Source organism: Eptesicus fuscus, chromosome 9, assembly GCF_027574615.1.
Source record: "Eptesicus fuscus isolate TK198812 chromosome 9, DD_ASM_mEF_20220401, whole genome shotgun sequence".
In the NCBI taxonomy this organism is placed as follows: domain Eukaryota; kingdom Metazoa; phylum Chordata; class Mammalia; order Chiroptera; family Vespertilionidae; genus Eptesicus; species Eptesicus fuscus.
The window spans coordinates 32232259-32244630 of record NC_072481.1 but is presented as its reverse complement, the minus strand read 5'-3'; the positions used below and the strand labels follow the sequence as shown (position 1 = coordinate 32244630).

At 62.5% G+C, this 12372-nt stretch overlaps 1 protein-coding gene across 3 annotated transcripts in view; it reads right to left on the bottom strand.

Moving 5' to 3' along the window:
- The window catches only part of GLIS1 (GLIS family zinc finger 1), a 229510-nt gene that overhangs the window by 5580 nt on the left and 211558 nt on the right, over window positions 1-12372 (bottom strand). For all 3 annotated transcript variants that reach the window (XM_054721433.1, XM_008139288.3, XM_054721434.1), the window contains 3 exons: window positions 9107-9217; window positions 5827-5959; window positions 2030-2183 (listed from right to left, as the gene is read on the bottom strand). In XM_054721433.1, coding sequence (XP_054577408.1) covers window positions 2030-2183; window positions 5827-5959; window positions 9107-9217 — 398 coding nt within the window. The remainder of the gene's footprint in view (window positions 1-2029; window positions 2184-5826; window positions 5960-9106; window positions 9218-12372) is intronic.

Genomic DNA, 12372 nt, shown 5'->3' with positions numbered 1-12372 from the left:
CGGGGAGGCTGCAGGCCTTCCCCCACCTCCTCTCCTCCTCTCGGGGCTGGAAAAAGAAACCCATTCAAGCTGGGCTGGGCCTGGTGTCAGGCTGAGGGCCCCTCTCCCGCAGCCGGAGGAGCCTGGGCGCCGGGTGGCTGGGGTGACTCGAGCCCGGGCTCCCGCAGGCACGGGTGGGCGGGCGGGCGAGCCGGGGTCCGTCGCGGGCTTGTCATCACTCGGCCTCCATTGCAGGAATTCCTGACGGGCACTTATGCAGGCGGCAGGCAGGTGATGAATGAGGCGGAGCAGAGCGCACATGCCCGGGTGGGAAAGGCCTCTGTGGTTTATTTTGCTTTGGCTGGAGATGCTTTGGGCTGGCTGGCGGGGGAGCAGGTGGCCTGGCCGGTGGGTGGGGCTGGTGGCCTGGACGCTGTGCCCGGTGACACATACGGTGTCAGCACATGCAGGGGTCTCGCCCTCCCCCAGGAGGGACCGAATGCTCCCTTGACAGAGAAGGAACCCGGGCTCCGGCAGGGCTTGCTTTCTGGGTGCCCCTTCGGGCCCTGTCAGGCTGCCTCTCTGTGGCTGTCCGTGCCCTCGCCATCACAGTCTGCCCTGGCTCCATGCACAGCACCTCTGCCCCCGGGGGGCTCCTCCGATGGCCCCTCTTCTCTCCACAGCCAGAGTTTTCCTAAACCCTGCTTGTTCCGGGTCTCTAATGCCTCCCTGCGCTTCTTCCTGCCCACCCACAGCCCCGCTCTGGTTGCCATCCCCCACACCCAGTGCTGCTCCGGCACCCTCGGCTCGCGCTGCAGGCCTCATCCCCAGAGCTGACCACTTACTGCTCGGCACCCATCACATGGGGTCCCGCCACCCCGTGACCTCTCTCCTGAGCCTGTCTGCCCACACGAAGATCCCAGTGTCCCAGGACACACCGGCTCTCACCACGCGTGGCCTTCACGCGTGCTGCTCCCTCCCCCATCCTCTCCCCTCAGCCAGCTCCTACGTAACCCAGAGGCCCAGCTGAGCGTCACCTCCAGGTGCCTTCCTGCCGGCCTCCCCCCCCACACTGGGTCCTCCTCTGGGCCTCCGTGGTTTCTCCTGCTGTCTTCCCTCAAGCACATGTCTGTGTGGTCAATCCCTGCAGGCTTGTCCCCGTCCCCTCCTCACGGGAGCTTCCCCAGGGCTGGGGTCGGTGCCGCAGGGCCTGCCCATACCAGGGGCTTACATGGACTTAGAATAAAAGGGTGAGTGAGTCGCAGGAGGAGCCCTGGACAACAAATTTGGTGATAAAGCCAGGTCAGCCCAGGCACAAGTTGGCCAAGACCGAGGCCTTGGGGAGGAAGGACAGGGGAGGAGGAAGGCTCTGGAGCGGGCCCTGGGGGACAATCTGATCAATTTTTGCTGGAGATAAGCGAAAGTGGCCGGGAGGCCGGAGGCAGGGCAAAGAAAGCAGGTTTTGGCAGCGCTGGAGGCCAGCAATTAGCACATTCACCATTTCCAGCCAATCAAGTGGCCACAGGGGAACCGCACTGATTGCAGGAAGAGGCCGCCCCTCCCTGCAGTGACCCTGCCGTGAGGGCTCCTGGGCAGCCTGGCAGGACCTGCCGTGGGTCCCAGCTGCACTGTCCAGAGTGGGGGCGAGGCCCAGTGGGCTTCTTGGAGCGGACGGTGGGCAGTCTGCTCACCAAATGCACAGTGCGAGCCAGAGGGAAAGCGGAGGGAGGCTCCCAAGGAAGCCTGGGTGTGGGCATGGCAGCCCGGGGGCAGGACACCCCCATGGGAGAGGAGAGTGTGCACAAGGCGAGGCATCAAGAAGCCCAGGTGCCATTCCATCGACCTGGGAGGGCGACTGGGAGACGCCAGTGAGATCGCGCCCGGAACGAGTTTGACACAGACGTCGTCCTTAGCTGAGTGCTGCCTAAGCGTTGGCTATTTCCTATCAGCAACAACCACTTAGTGTGAGGGACGCCTGCCCTCACCGGCCCCCAACCCCCCCGGCAGGTGCCGCGTACCACCTGGGAGGAGGGTGGCTTGCTGTACGTACCCATCCCTGGTGCTCTCAGCCATGGGCAGAGGGGACAGATGGTGGGAACCGGTGGTGGCTTCCAGCGGGTGGTGCCTGGAAGGGACATCGTGCGTGGGGGGCAGAAGGCCGGGTGCGAGCCCATCCTGGGGGGTGATGGAGCCAGGATACAAGCCTGCAGGGAAGCAAACAAACATCGCTGGGCTTCGGCCACTCCCTAGAGACGGCTGTGGACGGCCCAGCAGCTGTGTGCCTGCTTATGGAGAGAGAAAGGGAAGAAGGAAACCAGCAAGGTTGTGGCCATAGGTTAGGGGCCCAAACAAGGAGAGGATGGGTCCACTCTGCTTTGCTCATGCCCTGGCTTCTTGAAGGGCTGTGTGCGGAGCTGAGGCCTACCCTGGAGCAGAGGCCTGACAAGGGCTGTCAGAGGCCTGGGTGGCCAGGCGTGCGTGTGTGTGTGTGTGTGTGTGTGTGTGTGTGTGTGTGTGTGTGTTTATGGGGACAGGAGGACAGTGTGGAGCGGCTGCCTCCAACCTCCGGGCTACTCTGGGAGAGAAGGGGCTTGCTCTGGTGCCTGTGTAGCCCCAGAAGCGGAACAGGGCTCCCGGACTGGAGAGAAGCAGACTGTGGCCACGCCCTACCCTCTACCGGCCAGCTGCTGTGAGGCAGTGGACTGCCTTTGGGAAAGTGAACTACCCATCATCCAGAGATGTGGGAGCAGAACCCAGATGTCCAAAGAGAGGACCGCTGTGCTAGCTGACGGCAGGCTGGCCTGGGGACCTCTGAGAAAGGACGCCACGGATGGGGAGCAGGCTGGACACGGCGCACCAGGTCTCCCAAGTGACAGCAAAAGAAAGTCCATTTAAAGCCAGCTCCAGCTCCGGTTCTGGCGGGGATGCCTCAGGTGCAGGCTGCACCGTGGGCTGGCTGAGGCCCGGCTCCGAATAGGTTCCTGAGGGCCCTCTGCCTCTTGGCCCCTGTCCTTACCCTGCCCGTCTGAGGGACCGCTGCTCCCATGGCAGCGATGCCGTCCACCCAGCCACTGCCTCGCTCGCCCACACCTCCTTCCCCAGCTCGGCCAGGAAGGCCCTGGAGGGGGTTCCGTGGATGGAGCTGGCTTGGCCCTGCTCTGCTCACCACTCTTGCTGCCATCTTGAACCAATTTGGGGGCCTGATAGCTTGGAAGGCCTAGAATCCTGGTAAATCCTGCACCCTCTCCCTCAGCCATGCTGACCTCATGCTTCTCACGTCCTCACTGCCCCGGGGTCTGCTAACGCGGCCTGCCAGAGAAGCCGCCGAGGTTCCCCATGAAGACTGCAGGTCCTTCTGATGACAGACAAGCTCGCAGGGGCTTCCAGTAGTCAGACAATGACAATTCAGTGTCTCCCTCACCAGCGCCTCCCTGGCCTTCACCCCCCTGTTCGGGACTCCTCCATCCTAGCACTGCTTGACACTACCCCTGCTTCCCCAGCCTTTGCCCGGCCTCAGTCCAGGTCCCTGGTGGCCCCGCCTCCTGAGTTCATGAATGAGGCATGTCGAACATGTGAACAGACAGTGGATGGAAATGAGGGGATCACCACATCGTGATGAGCAGGGAGAGTGGGGAGCCATGGGGCTCGCCAGGCCTCTCCCTGAAACGCACCACTTCAGGCTGTAAATCGGCGTCATCAATCATCAGCCGTGAGTGCTTAACCTCTGGCCCTAACATCTGTTCCCAACTGCGCTTCAGGCATCTGCCGGGCGCCCGCAGCAGAGCCTGGGGGCCGGAGCTTAGGAGACCAGGACTCCTGGGTTTGCCTGGCTGGTCCTTCCCTCCCTGCTGCCCGAGAAGCTGCTCGAGGTCGGGACCAGCACGGGGCCTGGAACACACGAGGTGCTCAGTTTGGCAAGGTGTGGCTTAGCAGCAGGAAGCGGCAGACGAGTCGGTTAAGGGCACAGCCTGCAACCAGATGGCCCGCGCCCCAGCCTCTGCCATTTACTGGCGGTGGGACCTCGGCAAAGAGTGGCTCGGCCTCACAGGAACTGCTTCCTCACCCGGAAGGGAAAGCGCATCGTGATGGGCAGGGAGAGTGGGGACGCCACGGGGCTTGCCAGGCCTCTCCCCAAACGCGCTTCAGGGTGTAGAAAGCACGTGCTTGTTGAGGTTTAAGTCCGTTAACACTTGCGTGTGTGGTACCTAGAACAGCTCCTGCACACGCTCGGCAAATGCTGGCTGTGGCATTACTGAGAGATGGATGAGTAAACAGTTTCTCATTCACCGTGAGCCACAATGGTAATAATGATGCTGATAAAAGGATCAGCCATTGGGTTTATAAAGGCGACCACGTCCACAATCACATTTGTCATCAGAGCACGTCTGGCGGGGGGGCCTGACGCCCCAGGCAGGGAAGGCACGCTCCCTCGCTGTCCGACGGGCCTGGCAGCGGCTGCCACCCAGTGCTGCCCTCCGGGGTGCCGCCTCCGCGGCTTTGTCCTCAGCTGCAGCATGGGCTCCCCGGGGACTGAATGAGAGGGTGTCTGCCACGTGACCAGACCAGCCAAGTGCTCGAGAGACGGTTGCCGCCGGCCGTGGGCTGGCATCCGGGAGAAGCAGCTTCCCCGCTGGACCTGCTAAGGACTCCGAGGGCCTGAGTCCTCCCAGGTGGAAACGATGGGCTGCAGGAAGCTACTGCTCCTCAGCCACAGCCCTCTGCCCTGCGGAGCCTCGGAATCCTCCTCCACACAGAGCTTCCCGGAGTCATTACCAGCTGCAGGGAGCTGGCACTGGAGGTGTAAGCCTTCGTCCCTGGGCGGGGTCACCCCCACCGTCCCTTCCTGTCCTGCTCTTTTAGCAGCCCGGGCAGGGGAAGGGGGGGACTCACCCTGGGCTGTCCCCGCCCTGTGGGCTGTCTGCACACACACTAAGCGCTCTGACAGTTTCAAATCTGCTGCTACTTCAATGCTGAGAGGAAAGAATAAAAAACTGGAAAATAAAAAATGTTTAAAATGGTTGGAGTAATTCAAGAAATCCCAGAGGGTGGGAAGGGCTTGCTGCTCTGATCCTGTGGTTTCTGGGCGGGGGGGGGGGGGGGGGGGAAAGAAGCTGGGGGGGAGCGGAGGGGAGAGTGCTACATTGTCAGCTGGAAGCCACAGGCCACACTGCCCTGTCCAGGCTGGAGTCCCAGCAAGCGGCCAGGAGCTCCTGCCGGGCCCGAGACCTGCCCATGGCTGGTGGCCATGGGGAGGGACATGCAGGTTGCCTTGGGGGACTAGAGCTCTGAGTCTGGCCGGAGGAACCTTTAGGGACCCAGGGGCTTGGGGGCATCTCTGGCCGCAGAGTTTAGCAGTGAGCTGGAGTGACTGCGGCCACGTTGCCCACCCTCACACAGCCTCGGCTCTCTCCTCTGAGCAAGGAGTCCCGGTGGGGAGTGCATGGGGCTTCCAGTCGAAGCCCAGGCCTGACCAAGGCGGGTCCTGAAGGAAGGGCAGGGGCTGCCTTGGTGGAGAGGAGGCTGGCGAAGTGTGTACCCGGCTCCGAGGAAAGAGGGAGCGCAGGGTGTTCAGGAAACTGTATCCAGTGTGCCAAGGGGGGGAGGGTGGGGGTCAGGAGGTGCCAGGAGCACCGAGGCCACGAGGCCTCGGAGGCCGGGCTGAGAGGAGCCCGGCTTCCTCCCCTGGGCAACGGGAGCCACAGACGAGTGTGAAGGAGGGTCTCCCTCAGCAAGTCATGTCTATATCGCCCCGTGGGCCCACACAGCATCACTGTCTTCCCGCGGGGCTGGGTGGCAGTGAAGGGCCCTCCGGGCTGTGAGCCTGGCCCTGCCTCCCAGCACGCATACCTGGGAGCAGCTCCTGGCCCACGGCTCGGCCCCCCTTCCCGTCGCCGGCAGCCAGCTGTGTGGACGCGTGGAGCTGCTGCAGGGCCAGACACTCGGTCAGGACGTCGGCCTCGGTATCAGGGCCTGCGTGCAGCTGGGGAGCAAGCACAGGGAGAGAGGGTGTTAGCACGAGACAGCCGGCCCCCAGCAACCTCGCTTTAGGGGACAGGGCAGGAAGGATGGTGGCCCCAGGGCAAGACCCTTCACCTCACTGTGCCTCAGTTTCCTCGTTTGTAAAATGGAGCTAACTGTGTCCCTCAGAAGGTTGTGTGAGTTCAGGCGTGAGAAGTAGATGCTAAGACGAGACTGATCAGGCAAGGATTTTAACGGGGAATGCTTACTTGAGAGCTGGACAGGCTGGGAGAGATCAGACCACCTTACAAGTCTGACCCCACGGGCAGGGAGGGGAAGGAGGTTGGTGGGAGCTTCCCAGACGGTCATGGGAAGGGGTCTTGCCTCAGCACCAACATTAGGATGGGTGTCAACAGTGCAGCTGGGGCCCCCCACAGGCAGGTTCCCGTAGCTGCCGCAGAGTGAAGGGGTGAAGTGGGAGTGAAATAGAGTCGTACATCGAGTGTTTCCCGCCTGCCTCTACCGCCCCCACCATCTTTCTTTCTTCTTGGCATAGATGCAGCGGACATAGTCCAGGGCTAGGGACAGAAGACCTGGGTGCAAATCCTCCTCCATCTCCTCTTCTTCCCTGCGGACACTGGGCAAACAGCCTCTCTGGCTCTCCCCTCCCCTGCCTGTAGCAACAATAATCCCCTCGCCCCGGCTGCGGTGAGGACCAACACATGATGGTGCAAGCACACGGCTGCATGTGCTGTGTGAAGGGCTAGCTGACTGCAGCTGGCTGCGTCTCACAGGGTCCCACCGTGGGCACTCAACCCATACACGGCCCTGAGCTCACTGCCTCAGAGCAAGGCTGGGCTGGCACGTCCTTGGCCAACAACCCTCAGCTGTCCCTTAAAGACAGACTAGAGCCTGGCACCTCTCCAGATGGGGCCAGGTGGGGACGGGGCGGGGCTGAGTGGGGCCCTAGGGACACTGGGTGAGGAGTGGGCATGCGCCCGGATGGGAAGGGCCCCTTCTCCCAAGGAAATCCCAAGGCCCGACTCTGAGAACCCTGAAGACGGACTCGTCCAAATCCTCATTTTACCAGGGACAGACCCGACCCGGAGAAAGCGAGAGCCGTGCCTCATGTCGCACTGCGGCTGCGAGTCAGCCCGAGGGTTTTCCCACCCTCTCAGCCCAGAAGGGCCAGCACCCAGGTTTGGGGAAGGCATGCCCAGCCTCCCAATGGGCTCTCAGCTCCTTGACCCAGCAGCTGTTTTCCATGTAAATTAAGTTTCTGGCAAAAGAGGGCCCGAGCATGCCTCGCAGACCGCAATGTCGATCGGATTAGGAGCAGCGGGAGAGGAGCATTAAGGGAGAAAAGCATTTCTAATTCTCTCTGAAACGCAGCGGGGCTGCCAAGGAGCTGTCATAATACAAGGGTCGCCTTACCCAGAGAGATACATCATCCCCGATGGCTCTTAATGGATGCTTATTGTTGGGAGGTTTGCAGCTCGAGGCTCCAGGTCCCTGGGGCTCGGTGTGAGCCAAGCATGGGGCCTGGGAAAACCAGGGCAGGATTCGGGTCCTCGGGCACCAGGCCGCCGGGGACAGAGCATCCCTGGCATGGAGACTGGGCTACTCCTCTGTCCCCACTCAGGCCCCTCACATGAGAGGGGTGGAGAGAGCTCAGACCCTGGCTCTGTCACTCCCACGCTGCACAGCGCTGGGGAGGTTTGTGAACTCTCCGAGCCTCAGTTTCTACATCTCTAAAATGGGAAAACAAGTGCCCACTCCCTAGGCCTAAATGAGACACAGTCCGTGAAGCACCAGACACGGGGCTGAGTTTAAGTCGCCCCCCGTTCCCGGGGATGTGGTGTTTTCACCCCTGAGCTCAAGGCGCCTGCTTGGACCATGTCCCTTCGCTGCTCTCCCGCTTCCTGGCCCCGCTGCCTGCAGGGTGAAGACCAACGTCTCAAGCCCGGCTGTCTCCCCACGACGGTCTCTCCCACGGCTTGCTCCCTCCGGCACCCGATCTCGGCACCCCCAGCCCGTGACTACAGCGGTCTGTGCTTTCTCCAGCCCCCAGGCCTGTCTCTGCTTTATCCACGGCCGTGCCCATCGCTCTGAGGACAGCGCTCCGAAGACAGGGGTGCTCCATAAATCCTGCTGAGCAAACGAATGGGCTCTTCCCCGCTCTGTCACGCCGACACCCCCGGATTGGGCCCTGATGCTTCTCTTCGCCCCACACCCTCCCTGGCTCTCAAGTGTGCCCACTCCCATGCCCCAGTGGTCCTAGACAGTATGGGTAAAACCCAGCCAGGTGGTTCTGCCCCAAGTCGCAGCCCCGTCCCTTCCGCTGCACGGGGCCCCTCAGCAGCGCGCACACTCCTTGTCCCAAACGGAACCCGCTGCTTTCTCCTGCAAACCTGCTTCTTTCGTAGCTTCTCTGCCCTGGTCAGCAGCACCACCCTCCCGCTGCCCCTCCAGGTCTGACACTGGTGCTCCTCTGCCCTGTGCTGTTCTAAACCCTCCACGTGTCTGCATTTACTCACGGAGGCCTCGTGGCCACCTGGGAAGCAAGTCCTCAATTGCCCGACTGGACAGCTGAGGAGCATGAAGGAAGAAGGTACTAAGAAACGTGCCCAAGGCCACAGGGTAGTGGGGTGAGCCCGGCAGGCTGGCTCCGGATCTCACACCCCTGCTCCTGGTGTGATTTCTTCTGAGACCCTCCTGTCCCCACCCTGACGGGCTAAGGCCCCCTTCTCTGTGCCCCTGACTATCCTCGGCATACCCCTTCTACAGGCTTTATTAAATCACACCGAATTCACTCTATGTCTGTCTGTCTGTCACCCACCAGGTCCCCACTAAAGATGGGGACCATGGTTTTCCATTTTTGCATCTTCGAGCCCTACACGGTGCCTGACGTCAAATGTTTAATAAGTGAGCCACAGTGCGTGGGCAGAGGGATGAGAGAGGAGGGGGGTGGTCTGTCTGGCTGGCGGGGGGTGAGGACGTACGTTCAGGGGAGGGGTGTGAGCAGACGGTGGACGATGGACAGCAGCATCCTTGGTGAGTGGAAGGGCGAATGCACACGAGGAGTGCGGGCTCCTGCGTGAGGCTGGACATGGGGCCGGGAGGCCAGGGGGTGTCCGCAGAGGGGGGCCTGCAGCAGAGGCCGTCTTACCTTCTTACGCACCTGCTGCTCTTTGGCCGAATGGGCCTTCACGTGCTTGCGGAGGGAGCTGGGGTCCGTGTAGCGCTTGGAGCAGCCGGGGATCTGACAGGCGTATGGCTTCTGCAACATCAGAGAGCAGAGGTGGGTGAGTGAGGGGCCACCGCCGGGCCCCAGGTCCTGCTGTGTGGCCTGTGGTGGGGAGGATGACTGGCGAGGGGCAGGCTGCTGGCTCATGCCCTGGCCCGCCCTCCGTGTCCCTGGCCCGAAGGGGTCTGACTCCGCCAGCCCTGCTGAGGAGTGCGGGGAAGGTGCCCGACCTGGTAGTGAAGGAGGGGTCTGTGTGTCGATGCCACCCTATCACTGGGCCCTCGGGTCAGTTGCCTCTCCTCTCTGAGGCTCACTTTTCTCCTCTGCAGAATGGGGCCCACTGAGGGTCCTCCCAGCTCACCCCGGCTCTAAGAAAAAACCCCCTTCGCAGCCCAGAGCTGCAGAGAGGCAGCAAGAGCACACGGAGTGACGTGTGGTGGCTGCCTTGGGGAAGAGGAGGAGGAGGAGCAGGAGGAGGGGGAGAGGGGAACAGAGAGGGACAGCGTGGGGCAAGGGGGCACGGTCATGGGGTCAGGCTGGGGTATGGCAGGACCCCTGGCTAGGAGCAGCTGACCACCCCTGGCAGTGGCGCCAGAGTCCCAGACTGCTCTCTGGTCCTTCCCTGACCATCACGGGAGGCCAGGAGGGAAGTGGGTCTCAGACACAGACCAGGGGCGGCTGAGCATCTGCGCCCTCTGTGCCCCTTACCCTCGGGGCTCCCATCGCTCTCCTTGAACAAATCCATGCCCACAGCCTCCCTTGGTTCCCGCCAGGGCTCCACCTGCTCTCTGTGCCTCCAACCTTCCCCCACAGAGCTGGCCCTGCTCTTCCAAACCCTCCATGACCCCCTGGTGCCCTTGGACACAGCCCATCTCTGGCCAACAAAGACCCTTTGTCACGTGGGCCCTGCTTACGTCTTCACTCCTGCTGCTGCCCCTGCCTCTGGCTCCCATCACCTCCCCGCCGAGCCCTCCTCGACTCTCCTTCCACCTCCACCCCCCGAGCTTCCCACGGAGGCACCGTCCACCTGCGCTGCTGGGCTTGTCCAGCCTCCTCCTCAAGGAGGGGCCCGGTTCCTCTCAGGCCCCAGGACGGACCCAGGGCAGGGCTCTGTGGGCATCACTGGATTCTGGGCTCCCCCACGGGGCTTCCACAGCACCCTGCTTGGGGACTCCAGCGGCGACTGGGCTCGAACTCCCCGGGCTTCCCTTTTTTAACACATCCAGTGGCTCTGACTTCTCAGTGGTGCTAGGGGGTCAGGAGGATGTTTGCAAGAGGTGGATTACGTATCAGGGATTGCTGTGCCCGCCGACCCACAAGGTAACCCTGCCCTCTGGACCCTGGTGAGGTTGGCTGGCCTCGTGGGGAGAGGAAAGCAGAAAGAGACAACCATACCTTGGTGCTGCCACGGAGAGTTGCCAGTTAAAGAAACGGAGGAGAGCAAAAAGAGAGACAGGGCAGTGAGCGGCTTGCCTTGCTGAAAGGAAGGTATGGGGTGGGAGGGAGACAGTCCTCCTCAGACCTGCCCCCCCCCCAACCTCACAGAGATGCAGACATACATGCACATGCAGACAGACAGACACAGGGCCCCTCCCCGTAGGCTTGACCCCCACCCCGACATATGCACAGACACACACACACAGCCCCTCTCTCACAGGCCTCAGCCCCTCCCGAGTCTCTCTCTCTTGCTCTCTGCTCTGCCCGGCTCCAGGCGCTGTCCCTTGGGGACGCTGATACAAATCCACACGCTTTTGTCAAAAAGCAAACAAACAGAGCTCCGTGTGTGCAGCACACTTGCCGGAAAGAGGGCACCGGGCCCATCTCCATGATTGTTTTTCCAGGGCCTGACGTGTGCAGAACATTCCTCCGGCCCAGCTCCCCCACGCGCCCTCAGGAAACCCTGCGCGTGCCCCCGCAGCAGCCAAGTCCCAGGCCTGGAGTCCCGGCGGCGGCTCCAAAGCCTGGGTCCTCACGCGGGCTCTCAGGGTCCGCTGCGAGGAGGAGGAGGAGGAGGAGGAGGAGGAGGAGGAGGAGGAGGAGGAGGAGGAGGAGGAGCCGTGCAGCTCACAGAGCCTCCTGCCGGAGCTCCCGAACCGTGCTCCAGGGCGAGCGCCCTCCCACAGGCCCCTGTGCGCACCGGCTGTCCCCGCTCGTCCGGGCTCACACCCACCCTGGGAGAAGCCTCTCCACTTTGCAGATGAGGAAACCGAGGTTGAGGCGGTGACGCCTCTCGATCCGCAGCCCTGAACGGTCCAGAGAAGTGGGCAAAGGAGGTGACCAGCCCCATGTTGCTGATGGGGAAACTGAGGCCAGAGTAGGACAGTGGCTTACTTAGGGAGTCTGTGCAGTCAAGAACTGAACCCTATCTGGGTGCCTGGGACACAGCCGGATTTGGCCAGCATTCTGTCAGGATGTCATAGGACGGGAAAGGAGGGACTCATATTTGCAGTGCGGACGGTGCATCAGGCTAGACACCCGTCACGGCCGTCGATTCCCATCTCTCTCTGGCAAGGTTGGTGGTTGAGGAAACTGAGGCCCAGAGAGGAGAGGGGGCATTCCTTGGACCCCTGGAGCAGGTGGAGGGCCAGGGTCAGGACCCAGGCTGGTCCCCTCCAGTCTGTCCCACCACTTTCCTGCCCACGGAGAGAATCCATGCTCTCTGGGGCCAGCGGGGAGGTGGGGACGGGACCGGGTTTCCTCTGGAAAGAAGACCCAGACTCCACGGGGCTGACCCTCTGGGCTCTGAACCTCGGGTGCTGGGGAAGCAGCCTCACCCTGCGGAGCTGCTCGGGATGTTTACGAGGGGATGGGCGCAGGCAGGGGCCGGGCTTAGCGGCTGTACCTCCGGGGCTTCCCCAGGACCCTCTGGGGCCATGAAGGCCGAGATAAGGGCTCATTCGGGGCCTGACCTGACCTAGCCCTGATCTGTTCACACGCCAAGTGGGGGCCAGAGGCCTGTTGCTTCAGGGCTGGGTCCAGGAAATGCAGTGCAGAGGGAAAGAGGGAAGGAGGGAGGGGGTAAGTCAGGGTGGGTGACCCCGAGAGGCCTGGAGGGACACTGCCAGGACTGGGAGGGGGTGCAGAGAGGCCTGGTGCTACTGGGACTGCCTGTGGCCTCTGGGAGATGTAACCAGGGGCCTGGCTGGGCCCCAAGGGCAAGGGCTAGGCACACGAGAAGGTAATGACAG